The sequence below is a fragment of the Doryrhamphus excisus genome, linkage group LG17, assembly GCF_037039965.1.
Source record: "Doryrhamphus excisus strain RoL-2023G ecotype Guam linkage group LG17, RoL_Dexc_Guam_v1.1, whole genome shotgun sequence".
Classification (NCBI taxonomy): Eukaryota; Metazoa; Chordata; class Actinopteri; order Syngnathiformes; family Syngnathidae; genus Doryrhamphus; species Doryrhamphus excisus.
In genome coordinates, this window is record NC_136373.1 from 1,399,897 (window position 1) to 1,416,605 (window position 16,709).

Sequence of the window (16,709 nt, forward strand, 5' to 3'; positions counted from 1 at the left end):
TGGAAAGCAGGAAGTGAACAAATGTAACAGTTACTGATTGTAAAAGTACCAGATGGAGTGGTAGGATTTAATAAGCTTTGCTTCTTCCTACTCCTTTTGGACATGTGGAACTGGGAACTGATTATGGGATGCACTCAATTGTAATCTGATGCATGTTCAAATGAAATAAAACCATTACCATTACCAATGCAGACTTACAATATTTTTTAATTACACGCAAAATATGACATGACTCTCGCAGAATAATTTGGCTTTTGCAGCCAAAAAAAAAAGGGTCCAAATCAACTTCCAGATGCTATGCAAAGATGCAGATGGCATGGCGTCACTTTCACCCACTCCACTCTGTGTGTAACTATGCGATCAGCGTGATCTGAGAGTGTAGAAGCGAAAAGTGAAATGACAGAAATCCGATACGTGTGACTCTAAATGCAGAACAAGGATGCAGATTTTACATAAACTTAGAAGCGGAGGAAGAGGACAAAAGGAGGTAGGATGTTGTATGTGAAGCAGAGGAAGCGTATAACACATAGAGGGGATATCCTGCCCCACGGCATCGCCGTATGAGGCTGTTTGCGTGAAAAAAATTCAAATATAAAATAAAAAAGCTTGGGGTCCAACAGGATGTCACGCTGAACACTTGTCGATGACACATATATACCTTAATATATAACATGGCTATTAATGTCAACTTTAAGGCCAAATAACGTTACATACTAATGGGTGCAGGCTTGCTAGCGTGACTCATATCTGACTCATGAATGAGGCTAGTGATAAGACACAGTGTGACTCCATGGCTTGAGAATTTGGAGAACTTGGCACAGAAAGCATATCCGTGACAGTGGTATGAGTGTATCCAAATTACCGTATTTTCCACACTAGAAGGCCTTTATTGGTAAAAAAAAAAAAATGTTGTGCTACTTCCGTAAGCGCTAAACCAATCAGAGAACAGTGCTGAACAGCCACCTGACAACGACACTGACTCCGACAAACAGAAATCTGCATTTAAGCTGTCGGTGATTTGGACTCCCCTCTATCCTTTCTATTTCCCTCCCTTCCTCCGCTTCCGAAATTGCCGTTATTACCATCTCAGCCCCGACTATCCACGTGCCGTAAATGCAGCCTACAACTGCTCTAAAGTACAAATAGCAAGCCTTCAAGCACCTCTCAAGGGCCAAATTAGGAGAGCGAAACCATCGCCAAAAGGCACTAAGAGGCCTGTTGAGAGTGGAACGCTCCATCATGAGCTCCCACCCACCTTTTTCCCAAAACCAGCTTTTAGAAACCCTTTAGAAACACAAAAGTGTGGTGAAACCAGTGTTGTTTGGTCTAGAGAGGAAAAGATAGGAAGCAGAACTGGAGGTAGCAGAGATGAGGATGCTCATTGGGAGTGACCAGGATAGATAGGATCAGGAACAAGTACATCAGAGGGACATTACATGTTTAGAGATTGATTATATTATTATATATGACATTATTATTATATCATATATGATATTATTATATTTGATTATATTCAATATCTATATGTTCAGAGATTTATTATATTATTATATATGATATTATTATTATTATAGTATATATTATATTATTATATATGATTATATTAGATGAGGATGCTCATTGGGAATGACCAGGATAGATAGGATTAGGAACATCAGAGGGACATTACATGTTTAGAGATTGATTATATTATTATATATGCTATTATTATTATATCATATATTATATTTGATTATATTCAATCTCTATATGTTTAGAGATTGATTATATTATTATATATGATATTATTATTATAATATATATTATATTATTATATATGATTATATTAGATGAGTATGCTCATTGGGAGTGACCAGGATAGATAGGATCAGGAACAAGTACATCAGACGGACATTACATGTTTAGAGATTGATAATATTAATATATATGATATTATTATTATGATATTATATTATTATATTTGATTATATTCAATATCTATATGTTTAGAGATTGACAATATTATTATAAATGATATTATTATTATGATATTATATTATTATGTATGATTATATTAGATGAGGATGCTCATTGGGAGTGACCAGGATAGATAGGATCAGGAACAAGTACATCAGAGGGACATTACATGTTTAGAGATTGATTATGTATTATGTATGATATTATTATTATTATATTTTATTATATTCAATCTCTATATGTTTAGAGATTGATTATATTATTATTATGATATTATATATTATATTATTATATATGATTATATTAGATGAGGATGCTCATTGGGAGTGACCAGGATAGATAGGATCAGGAACAAGTACATCAGAGGGACATTACATGTTTAGAGGGCTTGGAGTTAAAGTCAGAGAGGCCAGACTAAGATGGTTCGGACATGAAAATCCCAGAATGCACAGGGAAAACATCCACCATCCACTTTTTGTTTCTTGCTGAAAAATAAACTTACACTAAGGGATTAGTATAGAAAGCGAAAATGATCATTTAGGAGCAATGAGTAAAAACTCTGATGCATGTAATGGTGCCCGGCAGGGTAGTTAGCTAAGTGAACTCTTTTTTTTTCCATTACTGACCCACATCATGACTGTCATCTTGGCTCATCCTCAGCACTTCTCTAGTTTCCATCTCTTCATCCTGACCCACTGAAGTCAGCGCCGCCTCAGGCTGAGGCACACATTCAAAATTGTGCCACCTTATTTCAGACAATTCGACCGAGGACTGACGAGTGGGAGACATTTATACGGACCGGGACCGGTAGTCTCTTAAGTCTATTCAGGTCCCACAATGAGCCTCATAGATGGGCCTCTGGCATATCCTGTACGGCTGTTGCAGTAAACGTAACTAAAAGCAACCTCCACGCCCTCATGGTGTTGAGGCGGAAATACTTCAATAAAACAAATAATTCAATAACCTGGTGTCAGGTCGTCGCAGCAGATTTCGATGGATCCAGATGAGCAGTCACTCAGTTCGTCCAGCGACAAATCCCCGTCCTGCAGCGGCAGCCTGTCAACAACATAACACGCATAACATCATAACATGACGTTATGATGAGAGTGGGGGAGAATCCATCAGAATATACGGAGACAATATGCACTATGTATTGTATATCGGATCATAACTGTGTAAATCAGGGGTCTCAAACACGCGGCCGACGGGCCAAATGTGGCCCGCAGGACACTAGTTTGAGGCCCCCGCCTTGATATGAAAGTTTAATGTTTAGTGCGGCCCGCGCAAGTTTGATATGGATGCTGTATGGTATCATGTACCCAGAAAAAGTTATTACGTTTGATTCATGTTCATGTTAAAGGTTAAATAACTGTTAATAGTTATCCTCCCTATCCGTGTGGAAGTGGTAAGTTTTTGGCTATTTAAGTTGAAAGGAAATAACTTGAAGGCTACTGTTTAGGTCGCTAGCTCTCTAGTTTGCGAGTTAGCATGTGTCTCAAGACCCTGCAGTTGCGCAATATGTTGTAAATAAAAAGAGTATAAATGTGACTATAGTCGTGTTTTGTCATGTCTACAGGGCTCTAATAATGCTTTGTTCATTTTAATCTGAAAAAAATCATTTGTCTACCCACCAACTATATGTGGTTTATTAAGTTTTTATTATTATTATTATATTTATTTATTACTGATTGATTTTCTTTATTCTTGATTTGTTTATTTATTTTTCATCTTATTTTGTGCAGAAAAATAAAAATTAAGATATTTGAGAACAGTGGAATGTTTTATCAGAGCTTTTATTGTAGAAAATCAGAACCAAAGCACTGAAAAAATTGTATATTTTTCTGTTTTTAATAAATGCGTTTTTTTTCTTTTTTTTGGAAAACCTGATGCGGCCCAGCCTTGCCCAGACCCTACCTCCAGTGGCCCTCAGGTAAATTGAGTTTGAGACCCCTGGTGTAAATAAAGACCACTAACCTGAAGCTGAATGGAGCCACCATGTTGACTCTTGGACTTTGTGTTTCTGAGGATTCAGACTCCTTTTGGAGGCCTTCAGGTCTGTTGCACATGACGGGCATGGCCAGCATGCCCGGTGGCAGCAGCGGGAGACTGGTAGAGGAAGCTTGACTGGGTTCCTCGGGTGTCTCCATTTCTTCATCTGATTGGACGGTGGAGTCACTTGGACCTCGGTTGGTCCGTTGAGGACTACTTTGAGCGAGAGGTAGGTACATGTTACCATTACTGGACTTGAACGGTTCCGTTTTCGGAGCCTCTGAACTGAAAGAGTCAGGTCTTCTGAACTGGAGTGGAGAACGTAGGTTGCTGGTGGACCATGCTTGGTTTGTATTAGTACCTGGATTTCTATTACAATTACCATCAAGTGAAAAATCTCTATTAGTGGGTTTTCCCAGATCCGGTGGGTCTTTAGAGTGCGACGGTGACACTCGTCGGTGGGTCAGTGGACTGTTGTAGGCCAAAGACGAGGTCTGGCGGGGCAGTGGAGACTTCAGGCCAACATCTGCCACCAAGTCCCCACAAGGGGGTTTGTGGAGGCGGGTGCTCCAAGGACAACATGATGGAGACGGAGTGGGTATGTGTTTGGAGGAGTGGGTCGAGGTCCTCGGTAGGTCGCCGGTCCTGTGGTGCCGGTCCCTTTTTGGGGAGGCGGTTAAGAGCGTACGTGGGAGTGGGATTCCAGATTGGGGAGGAGGATGAAGGGCGGACCTCACATTGACTTCCCCGCTCATGATGACCTATAAAAGGACATATAAACAGTTTACTAATCAAAAAGTCATATTTTCTGTTCTCACATAATCAAATAAAATACAAACAAATTGCTCACTTTTGGACATAAAGTTGTCTGTGATTTATTTGACATTTATATTAAATTCAATCCAGATATTTATTCCTTCTGATGCTCCTCATTGTCCCATTCAAAAGTCCTCAAACCTCTTAAGAACTACAACTAGAACCAAGATGGCCGATTTGTGGCTTCTACCGGATTAAACCTTAAAAGTAAAAATTCATATAATTTAACACATTTTTATGAGAAAAGGAAGATGAGGATGAAGAGACATAGAAGGCAAAAACAAAGAGAATGTCAACATCTGGGACAAAAAGAGTGCTATTGTAGAATCGCCGGGAGCACTTCCTGGTTCCCAGCGTGCTTTGCGGCACCGTGTATGTAAACAACTCTTCAGTTGCGAGTTAAAATCACGTAGTTGTTAGTTATTGTTCTACACAACCAGTAAAAGTGTCTTATTTGTTTATTTATTTGCTGGGTTAGGTTTTTTGGGGTTTTATTGTTGTCACAACAAAATTATGAATTTGGTAAAGTACATCTTTTTTTGTCTGTACGGCATTAATTGGTAACTTCAATAGAGTTGCCCTTGAAGTAACGTCGGGGTGATACTGCCCTCTGCTGGTCAATATGTGTAACAACAATGTCAATGTTGTCCCTTCACATAAAAAATAAAATAAAATAAAATAAAATAAAATAAAATAAAATAAAATAAAATAAAATAAAATAAAATAAAATAAAATAAAATAAAATAAAATAAAATAAAATACGTTAAAAATCGACGCCCTAAAATTTTGGCATTTTATGCCATTTTTGGGTGCTCCTGGGGCCCCTGTTGAGTGTGTGTGAGGTTTCCCCTGTTATTTTGACCCGAAAAGTGCATTCGGAGCAAGTTGATAAAAACTGAAAAAACGACATACTAACCCCTTATGAAAATAAAATAAAATAAAATAAAATAAAATAAAATAAAATAAAATAAAATAAAATAAAATAAAATAAAATAAAATAAAATAAAATAAAATAAAATAAAATAAAATCTTCACAGAGGAATAACACATTCCATGTGACAGGGAGCATAAACTAAGCAGCTAATGCTTTCACTAATCACATTACAACTTTTAGCTTGCTTGTTCTGTAACATGTATCTTTGTGCTCAATTGAGCCCTTTAAAAACACACACACACACACACACACACACACACACACACACAACCTTGTGATGAGCATTCTGACTCATCACAGTCACACACAAGGTCGTAACACACGCCTCTGTCTGTGAACCTAAGGACAGCATCAGTGTGAGTGCTTTCTACAGTACTATATCATTGTCACACGATAATTAATCACCAATTAATCAACCAAAACAGCGCTGTCATAAATCAACTTACAGTAAAGTATCAGCTTTCCTGAAAGTGACAACAATAATGACATGATGGTATCAACATGTGAAGCTTAAAAGCTGCGTATTATAAAAAAAAAATAATAATCCCGTGACTCAAAATGAGCGTCCTACCTGCCAGCAGGGTACCGCGTCTTTGGCGCGCCGCGAGGCCAAGCAGGCCAGGCCAGCAGAAGGGGAGGGAGGTCGCACTTCTCCGACGTCCCGGGAACAATGGGCTGTTTTTTCCTGGATCACTTCTGCATCCGTGCAGCTGGCCTTTCATTGGTCTGCAGAACTTCACCATTCACCCAAGACAGGAAGCTGTGACAAACAGAAACAACATCATTAGCCAATCAAAGTCATTTACATTTACAAACCATTTTTTTCCCTCATTTGGCAGTCAACATACTAAAAATATCTCTTTGGGCAATTAACTAGATTAACTACACGGTCATTCCAATTGGTTAATTCTGCATCATTCTGTGACCTTCAATGACACACATTTTGTCATCCTTACAATTGCTTTTCCGGGAATTTGACCACACAATCTATTTAGTCTCAAACAGTAAAGTCGTAAATAGCTACATTTGTATGCAAATCCATTATAAAGCTTAGTTGAGTCAAGGTATACAGTTGCAATCCCACACACAAAAAAAAAAAAAAACATGAGAAAGGCCTTCCCAAGCTATAAACAAAACCATGCGTCCACATAAAGCGTGATTCATGACTAGAAATAACAAAAAATCTCAGAGGGACACTACGTATGCTGCACTGACTCATACAGGATAGCCAGTCACTGATGCTGACTCAGGACGATGGCATCATGCCTGGTAACAGTATCCCCTTTTTCTCCCATGCCCGCTTTCCATCTATGTAAAACTCCATTATATCTCCATTCACATCACTTCAAATCAAAACAAACACTGTTTGACTGTAAATTCAGAGGAAAGAATTAATATGTATATCACCTGAAAAAGCACACTATGTCAGTTCAAGTTGGGAAATATCAACATGTGTAAAATGAAAACTCACCCTCTGCAAGCATGGGAAGTCAAAGTATAGCATATTTGTTTGCCTCCAATCGATATGCTGCTGAGTACGTCTGCCTCGATGCCTGCCTTTGCTGCTGTCTACTTTTGGCAGACGGGCCTCTAAGATGTGTGTCTGTGTGTGTGTGTGTAATTGTGACATTCTACTCCTCAACCACGTCATGCCGCTCTGCTGCTGCCGCAGTCCGCCTGCAGCTGTGGTCCCGCCCCCTTTTTTTTTTTTTTTTCAAATTTTCCTCCAGTAATCACAACCTCTATCGCTCGCTCTCTCAGTGTAATGGACCTGTTGGCCGTCCTCCCCTCGCCTGTCTGTGATGAAATACAAGCCCGGCTAAGGCACAGTGGGGTCGGTCCATTAGTTGGATGAGTGTGTGTGTGTATGTGTGTGTGTGTGTGTCTACACTGTGTGTGGGTAATTAAAACACGTGCACCCACAAACACCCACACCCATTATTTAGTCATGACTGATGATGCAAAAAAAAAAGATACAAAAACATAAAAAAAAGGTCGCCTGGAAATTACTTTGTAAGATGCTCAATTGTGCAATGCGATGCTGACTGGCCACAACATTAGGTACACTTGCACAGGAGCAGTGGTGAGTATGCACGTTCCAATCTTAAACTTGTTTCATAATTACATGATGCATTTTTTTTTTTAAACCGCAGGCACGATCGTGCATCAGTCACTGACTGTATCTGCTTGTTCCTGGTGGTGGCTGGTGATATAAAGTCAGTTGGAAAATAGAAAAATACAACAAAATCAAAGTGTTTTGATGAAATTAACAATTAATTTATTGTTTTAATTGAATGTATTAAATTATTTTAATTTAATTTAACTGTGGCATAACTGTGGCATAACTGGGCAACAGCGTCCTGGTGTGTCCTAGTAAATTCCCAATGTAACGTTTTTTATGTGTGAAGTTGGTGATTCACGCAAACATGTTTTCCAACTGACTTTATATCACCAGCAAGAAAAAGCAGATGAAGAAAAAAAAAACATGACCGATGCACGATCGTGCCTGCTGTCATGTTAAAAACATTGTGTATTTTATGAAACAAGTTTAAGATTGCAAGGTGCATACCTCAACATGTCGAGACGGGTGTAACCTAATGTTGTGGCCAGTCAATGCAGGTCGAGCACGATCATGCATCATTCACTGGCCACAACATTAGGTACACTTGAGGCACAAGGGCGGTATCAAGCATTCTGCATTTACGGCTGGCATCGTCCATTGTATTTGGAACAAAGCTTACAGAAAGATGTCATCAAAACAAGATGGATGACATTCAAATTGCAAACTATAGATCTTAGGTTCCCAAATTGGGGTATGCCAATTGTCATAGGGGGTACGTGAATAATAATGAAAAAAAAAAAAAAACAGCAACCCCAGAGTGGATGAGTGGTTAGCATGTCGGCCGCAAAGTCGAGTGCCAGCCCTCATAACATATTGACCGGTATTGACTGGTTGCTTAACTGTGTCTGCTATAAGCACTGCTACATTAATAACACTAAAAAAGCAAACATGCTAAAAAGCAGCCATTTTCCTTATTAATAAACGCATGGCACAATCAAATCATTAGCTAACCCCCAAATACTCACAGTAATGCAGCATCCCTCCTTGTTGGTATAGACGCTCTAAAGGCAGACGCTCACGAGATGATCACATGATGCGTTTCTTTGTTTCTGTGCCACACAAAACAGGAAGTGGTTCATGACTGAGAGGGATTATGGGTAGGAGAGAGCAAAACGTCTGTGTCAAGTGTGTGTGCATATGTCTGTGCACGCAAGGGAGGTCATGTCATAGCTAATCTTCTAATGGCCCACGCGGCATGCCCCCTATACACCACACTCCCCCCCCTCCTGACAGATGCTGTCGTAACAATGGGACACTTGTGTCACTGTCACCCCCGAGGGACATCTGGAAGGTCGTGTGTGCATACGCACGTGTGTGTTTGGTCTTCATGAAGGGCCTCGCACATATGCTGCTGGACTGAAGACTGGAGTCACGCTTCAAAAATGAGATCTACCCTAAAAAACAAACATAGCATTGTTAAATTACGCTAGACTACTGTATTTACTTCAGGAACATCCATGGAATTCAGGGCATTGGGCTTGAACTATGGCGAGCTTGGTTGTTCATTTGTTTTTTGTACATATTCTGGTTACCAGCGTCAGCCATCTTGAAATCTATGTCGAATCTCGAAAAGAACAAAGTAATATATCAGGTTTAGCTGTGAGCTGGAGATAAATCTGCATTTCTTATCTCTCCTGTAAAATGTACATTTAAAAAAATAATAACTTTGCTTCTATAATGTACATTTTTAGTTATGTTACTACTTCGCTCGCGATTGATGTCGTTCTGTTATGACGTCAGGGTAAACATAACCACGTGACACAACCAGGAAGTGTAAGGAAGGCGGGACCGTCTCAATTCACAAAGCTGGTTCGTGGCTTGAGGAGGAGCCTCCGAACGTCAGGCTACTGGTCTAGTAAAACCTACATTTAAAAAAATTATAACTTTGCTTCTATAATGTACATTTTTAGTTATGTTACTACTTAACTCGCGATTGATGTCAATTCTGTTATGACGTCAGCGTAAATATGATCACGTGACACAACCAGGAAGTGAAGGAAGGCGGAACTGTCTCAATTCACAAGGCTGGTTCGTGGCTGGAGGAGGAGCCTCCCAAAGTCTGGCCTTCGTAGACCGGGTAGGCTACTGGTCTAGTAGGATTTAGACCCCGGATTCAGACACAGCCATTGTTTGTCTGTATGTGCCCTGCCAATGGCTGCCGTCCAATCCGGGGTGTATCCCGCCTCTCACACAAAGACAGCTGTGATAGACGGTTCCCTGTGGCGTTATACAACAAATGAACACAAGATGGCGGCAGAGCCTTCCTCAACCACCAGCCCTATAATAGTGCTCATTCAAGCATATCTGACTGACCTTTTGAAACAAACAAATATCCAAAGGTCACCTGAAGCTGGAATTACTGGAATCTTTTTTTTTACAGTCTAAGTACAGTTAAGTACATTTCCCCATCCAGTCATTATACCTAATTGTCCACATAGTTCATAGAAGAAAAAAATGTCTTCAGGTTTCTGCCTCATTTTCTCGTCCCTCCCTGAAACACGCAGTCGGAAATTCCTTGTTCCTCTGTGCTCAAGGCAGCCATGACTGAAGCAACAGAGAAGCACCTCCCTCTCAGCACATTTTGAACAGAGGAAGCGTAGCCAAGGTATGAACACAACCCAGTGCTGCAATTGCGCTGCTTGACTGATTACTGACCGTTTCTTTACAACTTCTGACTGACAGCAACTACAACTGCAGGTATGTGAGATTTAACATACAGTACCAACGTAGTACATACTGCATGCCAATGCATGATAGGTACACGCCCTCTTCCTGCTTAGCCTTTGGTTCAAGACAGGCCAGGATGTAGGAGCGACGCTACCTTTTTGTTTTTCCAAAAAGGCAAAGACGTTCAGGAGGAGGTGGGATATCGTTCATGGTTTGGATTATGGATGTGGAAAAACCAGAACGACTGTCCAAGTCTTATTGTGGTAAACATATTGAGCCAAGAGTAAAATACAGCCAGGAAGTATTTGTACTACAATATTTAAACACACAAGCTTCGCCTCATTTTCCAAGCGTTGGAGTTACTTTTCCGTTTCAAACTCATCATGCACAGAAAAACCCACAGCCACTTTTGCTCGGAGTGAAATTAGATATTTACTGGATATTTAATATTTATTTTCACTGAAAAAGCCAGGTTAGTAATATTTTAAGATTTGTTTTATCCATGTGTGTATTCCTGAAGGATGAATTTAGGAGGAGGAAACCAGTGTGGACGTTGTAAGAAAACAGTCTACTTTGCAGAGGAGGTACTTTGTCATGGTCAGAAATTCCACAAAAGCTGCTTCCTGTGCCGTGAGTAAACGACATCCGACGAATTGACTAATTGTCATAAAAACATTCAAGCATATGCAAAAACAATGTTTGCTTTTTCATATCTGCCACGTCTTTGTTTAGTGGTGTGTAGGAAGTGCTTAGACAGCACCACTCTTGCTGTCCATCAGGATGAAATCTACTGCAAGACATGTTACGGCAAGAAGTACGGACCAAAGGGTTATGGTTATGGCGTGGGGGCGGGAACTCTCAACATGGACAAGGGAGAGGGTCAGGGTATCACCGCTGAGGAGTGAGTACCACGCAAAAAAGAATTTGTGTCATTTCAAACGTTTTAGTCACACATTGCTCCCAGACCCAAGCCTCATCAGCCGACCACCAACCCCAATCCGTCTAAGACTAGAAAATTCGGTGGGTCTGAGAAGTGCCCTCGCTGTGGCAAAGCGGTCTACGCAGCTGAGAAGATCATAGGAGCTGGCAGTGTAAGTAAGAATAAACGTAGGCGTTCTTTAAGAACATTATCAATATCCTAAATGTTTCATGTTTATATGCAGGCATGGCACAAGATCGGTTGTTTCCGATGTGCCGCATGTGGGAAGGGTCTGGAGTCAACCACACTTGCCGACAGGGATGGAGAAATCTACTGCAAAGGTAACGCATTCCTGTCATTCGATGCCATTAATTGATGTGGTCTGATGTTTAAAGTGCTCCTGGCCTCTAGGGTGCTATGCAAAAAACTTTGGTCCAAAAGGATACGGATATGGATCTGGGGCCGGAGCCCTGCAACTCACTCAGTAGGCGTCCCTGACTCGAGCACAATGTCATTGGAGTGACATAACTGTTGGCGGATAAACTACCCAGCTACGACGTTAATAATTCAATCTTACACAAGAACTTCCTGAAAATGATGTAGTCGGAATAAGTGAATCCCAATGACAGCATTGTGAGCTAGCTGAAATTAACTCACTTTCTGTGTTCATGTTTCACATAAGGATTGGGAATGATGGACAAAATTAAAAAATTCCTGAATTCTAAATTCAAGCCTGTCCTACAATTAGCAAGTATAGTCTGACTGCTCAACATTATTAAAGTAAAGAATAAAATATTTTTGCATTTTTTTGATTAAAAAAATTACTAACTGTATGGCAACAAATGTGGTATTTTTCTCGTTTTCTTGTGTATACAACTGCTTGTGTTGCTGTTTTCACTCACAACAGCGAGTCAATCACACGGATAGTTTGGAGTCGAAATCCTTCCCCAAGCAACCCTTCTTTTGCTGGGTTGCACACAACGTCGGTCCTGAGACCGAGCATATGAGACCACGCAAACAAGCGTTTTCATAGCTAGCCGTCATGTAAAGTCAGAGCGAAAATGCCTCATATGTGCTGTTAAAGGCCAAAAAGTTCACTCGTAAGAAACTCGTATTGCAGAAAAGAACTGACTTTATATCACCAGCAAGAAAAAGCAGATGAAGAAAAAAAAAACATGACCGATGCACGATCGTGCCTGCTGTCATGTTAAAAACACAGTGTATTTTATGAAACAAGTTTAAGATTGCAAGGTTGTCGAGAGGGGTGTAATATTTTATGCCAGCCGTGAATGCAGAATGCTTGATACCGCCCTTGTGCCTCAAGTGTACCTAATGTTGTGGCCAGTGAATGATGCATGATCGTGCTTGACCTGCATTGACTGGCCACGTTAGGTTACACCTCTCTCGATATGTTGAGGTATGCACCTTGCAATCTTAAACTTGTTTCATAAAATACACAGTGTTTTTAACATGACAGCAGGCACGATCGTGCATCGGTCATGTTTTTTTTTTCTTCATCTGCTTGCTTGCTGGTGATATAAAGTCAGTTGGAAAACATGAAAACGTGAATCACCAACTTCACACATAAAAAATGGTACATTAGGAATTTACTAGGACTGGCCACAACGTTAGGTTACACCCCTCTCGATGTATGTTGGATATGTTGAGGTCATGCACGATCATGCATCACTCACTGGCCACAACATTAGGTACACTTGAGGCACAAGGGCGGTATCAAGAATTTGATACCGACTGGCATAAAATATTACACCCCTCTCGATATGTTGAGGAATGCACCTTGCAATCTTAAACTTGTTTCATATAATACACAATGTTTTTAACATGACAGCAGGCACGATCGTGCATCGGTCACGGTTTTTTTTTTCTTCATCTGCTTGCTTGCCGGTGATATAAAGTCAGTTGGCGCTTTTGAGAAATATACACCAACTTCACACAGCTCATTAAAAATAACTAAAGAAGTCTCAAGAATCACTTACGGTGCAGACCGGCAGGAAAAGACAGCTCTCCGTCGGGCATCTGGGAGGCGGCGGGAGGGGGGGGGGGGGTGTTGATGATCTATGACGAGGTGAAAACCATGGAAAATTGTTATTCACACTGAATAATAAACAATACATCTTCTGATCAATACAAATTAATTTCAGATTTAAAATAAGCTACGACCAACAGTTGTGGTCATGGTATTAACCCCTGGGGCACTCCACAAGTAATATTTAAACTTGCAGATGTGTGTTCTCCTAGTTTTACATATTGCTTTATGTCTGAAAAAATGGGTCGAGTGTTACTGTACTTCTTAGTGCCTTATTAGTTTAGTTTCAGTCACACAATCTTGAACCACCCACGCACCGTGACACGTCCGTGGACACTTTGAAGGTTTTACAAATGAGGGCGTGTCCATTCCGTGTTACAGAACAGGTGCAATGAAGCAGACGGGCGGAGACACACGCACACACACACGCACTTAGAGGCGGACTACCACGATGACGAGGAGGCGGGGTGCAGTGCGAGCTCCCCGGGCATGTCCCAACATATCCAGGCATAGCGGCGATGCGACTATGGGACACACATGGTTGACAACACGGATGATGTGTATATGACTTTGTCTCAGTGCTGGTCCACACCGCGGCGTGTCTCCATGTCTCTACCGGCCAAAGCGACGAGAGACGGGGTGCTGGAGAAGCGCAGCGGCGGTCTTCTCCAACTGTGGAAGAAGAAACGCTGCGTGTTAACCGACGAAGGGATCCGCCTGCGCGGCTGCAAAGGAGGCGCCGCCGACGCTCCGTGCGCGGCGTGGGGCTCCCGAGCGAAGGAGCTGCTCTTCGAACGCATGGTGACGGTGGACTGCGTGGAGTACAAGCGGGGCCTGGTGTACTTCACGGTGGTCATGGCCACGGGGAAGGAGGTCGACTTCCGCTGTCCGCAGGACGGTACGGCGTGGAACGCAGAGATCGCCTTGGCTCTGGTCCGTTATAAGAACCGGCAAGCGGTGCAGACCGGGAGGAAAAGACAGCTCTCCGCCGGGAATCTGGAAGGCGGCGGGGAGGACGAGGATCTATGACGAGGTGAAGACCATGGAAATTGTTATTCACTTATTATTGAAATAACATGCAATATATTATTATATTATATTATATATATTATTATTATTAAACTTCAATGCGTTTTGTGGGTTTAGGATGTACTGCATCAAATGTTTGTAATGTTTTTTTGTAACTTGATGAAGAAGTATACACTAGTACAAATACCAATCACTACGTTTACATGCAGTAAATATTCCGGTTATTGCTAATATTCCGGTTATTTGACTGTATGTAAACTATCGGGTAAAAAAATGCTTCGCTGATGTTTTTTCGTGAAAAATGTGACTTGCAGTAACTGAGTTAGCATAATGCAGTTTTAGATTTGACAGCATAAATAAATTTTAGCATAACTTCATTTAACAGAGCATAATAACAATATTTGACAAGACAGTTTTCCCAGCACATAAAGCAAAATAATAAAAGGCATTATTTATTTTTTTCGATTTGAACCGCAATTTTGATACAATACATCATGGTGTGCTTCTTTCGAAGTTATCATATCGATCAAATAGAACATTAGCAGTCAACTTGCCCGACTGGAGTTTCACATGGCTCAATCCTAGACCCAATCTTATTCAGTCTCTATGTCAGTGGTCTCAAACTCAATTTACTTGAGGGGCCACTGGAGCTAGGGTCTGGGTGAGACTGGGCCACATCAGGTTTTCCAAAACAAAAACAAAAAAAAAAAACGCATTTATTAAAAACAGAAAAATATACAAACTTTTTCAGTGCTTTGGTTCCGATTTTCTACAATAAAAGTTCTGATAAAACATTCCACTGTTCTCAAATATCTTAATTTTTATTTTTCTGCACAAAATAAGATGAAAAATTAACAAATCAAGAATAAAGAAAATCAATCAATCAGTAATAAATAATAAAAACATAAGAAACCACATATAGTTGGTGGGTAGACAAATGATTTTTTTCAGATTAAAATGAACAAAGCATTATTAGAGCCCTGTAGACATGACAAAACACGACTATAGTCACATTTATACTTTTTATTTACAACATATTGCGCAACTGCAGTGTCTTGAGACACATGCTAACTCGCAAACTAGAGAGCTAGCGACCTAAACGGTAGCCTTCAAGTTATTTCCTTTAAACTTAAAAAGCCAAAAACTTACCACTTCCACACGGATAGGGAGGACAACTATTAACAGTTATTCAACCTTTAACATGAACATGAATCAAACAACCAACAAGCTTTTGTTTTAGTGTTTATATGTGTTGAACCAGTTTAAGTCAATCATGTTTACTACCAGATTTATTTCTGTATCTTATGGCGGGCACCATAATCATACCTATCATTCATTTTGGAACTGATTGATATTAACTCTTAATTGTGCTACCAAAATATGAGTTGTTTGTCAAACTGCAAAGCAATCTGGACCGAATTATTGAGTTTTGGTGATAACGCCAAGGTCAGTGACCTCCACGAATGAAAGCTGACGTCTCTGGGAGATCTCCCACGTCTTGTTCGATGAGGGATACGCGAGTCTGAACTATGAGCTCACAACCCAGGAATCTGCTGTGATGCTGCCTTTAGTGAGTGTTCCCAAATTAACTTCGTAGCCGTGGCAACAGTGTCACGTAGCTATTCTGACATCTGAGATTCAAATGGATAAATCATAATCACCGCATGGTGCAACAGTGGTTAGAATGGAGGCCCACACAGTAGATTGGGAAGATCGGGGTTCGATCCGAAGCGGCATAGAAGAAAGATGGATGGATAATCTGTTTTTTTTTTTCAGCTTTTTACTACCTGGGATGAATCCTCCAAGAAGAGATCTTCAGTCTTCAGTTGGTGGATGATGAAGACGTTCTTGTTGAGCTTGTACATGAACTTTTCATGCTGGCATGCGGAGTCCATCTGTTTCTGTATCTCAAGACAAGAGAATAATATTTCCAACATAATAATAGAAAGAAAAATAATCAGTTTGTTATGACAACTGTGACAGCTAAGCTCGGATCTTTTTGTTATGAGTGTCTTAGATGTTTCACCAGCATCTTCTACTCCCTTTTGTAACATTACCAAACCAACAGAAGACACTTTATATGTATCTGAACTCTTTGCTTTTAATGCCGGAAAAACGACTGACTGTGGATGTTTTTGCAAAAGTTAACCAGAAGGAAAACTATACTTTGCTGACATTGTGTATTCTATTTAATGAAATGATGTACAGTATAAAAAAAATACTAAAATAA

General features: G+C 40.4%; 3 protein-coding genes across 3 annotated transcripts; 2 read left to right on the top strand and 1 right to left on the bottom strand.

Moving 5' to 3' along the window:
• Positions 1-2,912: 2,912 nt before the first annotated feature.
• LOC131136625 (uncharacterized) lies at positions 2,913-8,918 on the bottom strand. Its single transcript, XM_078797991.1, has 4 exons — positions 8,783-8,918; positions 6,267-6,455; positions 3,871-4,706; positions 2,913-3,012 (listed from the first exon to the last, which is right to left on the bottom strand). The coding sequence occupies exons 3-4, from the start codon at positions 4,698-4,700 to the stop codon at positions 2,913-2,915; spliced, it is 930 nt and encodes a 309-aa protein (XP_078654117.1). The 5' UTR covers positions 4,701-4,706; positions 6,267-6,455; positions 8,783-8,918.
• Positions 8,919-9,866: 948 nt separating this feature from the next.
• LOC131136725 (cysteine and glycine-rich protein 1-like) lies at positions 9,867-12,059 on the top strand. Its single transcript, XM_078797736.1, has 6 exons — positions 9,867-10,513; positions 11,001-11,114; positions 11,217-11,385; positions 11,449-11,575; positions 11,648-11,744; positions 11,815-12,059. Exons 2-6 carry the CDS (start codon positions 11,006-11,008, stop codon positions 11,889-11,891), a joined length of 579 nt encoding a protein of 192 aa, XP_078653862.1. The 5' UTR covers positions 9,867-10,513; positions 11,001-11,005; the 3' UTR covers positions 11,892-12,059.
• Positions 12,060-13,887: 1,828 nt separating this feature from the next.
• phlda3 (pleckstrin homology-like domain, family A, member 3) lies at positions 13,888-16,709 on the top strand. Its single transcript, XM_058083917.2, has 2 exons — positions 13,888-14,483; positions 16,256-16,709. The coding sequence occupies exon 1, from the start codon at positions 13,988-13,990 to the stop codon at positions 14,477-14,479; it is 492 nt and encodes a 163-aa protein (XP_057939900.2). The 5' UTR covers positions 13,888-13,987; the 3' UTR covers positions 14,480-14,483; positions 16,256-16,709.

Bases quoted from the DNA above. Each gene is read 5' to 3' on its own strand.
- LOC131136625 (XM_078797991.1), bottom strand. From the start codon at position 4,700: ATGAGCGGGGAAGTCAATGTGAGGTCCGCCCTTCATCCTCCTCCCCAA. The intron at 3,013-3,870 runs GTAGGGTCTGGG...TGTTGTTGACAG, and splicing joins TTACCTGAGGGCCACTGGAG to GCTGCCGCTGCAGGACGGGG.
- LOC131136725 (XM_078797736.1), top strand. From the start codon at position 11,006: ATGAATTTAGGAGGAGGAAACCAGTGTGGACGTTGTAAGAAAACAGTC. The intron at 11,115-11,216 runs GTGAGTAAACGA...GTCTTTGTTTAG, and splicing joins CAAAAGCTGCTTCCTGTGCC to TGGTGTGTAGGAAGTGCTTA. The intron at 11,745-11,814 runs GTAACGCATTCC...CCTGGCCTCTAG, and splicing joins TGGAGAAATCTACTGCAAAG to GGTGCTATGCAAAAAACTTT.
- phlda3 (XM_058083917.2), top strand. From the start codon at position 13,988: ATGGTTGACAACACGGATGATGTGTATATGACTTTGTCTCAGTGCTGG.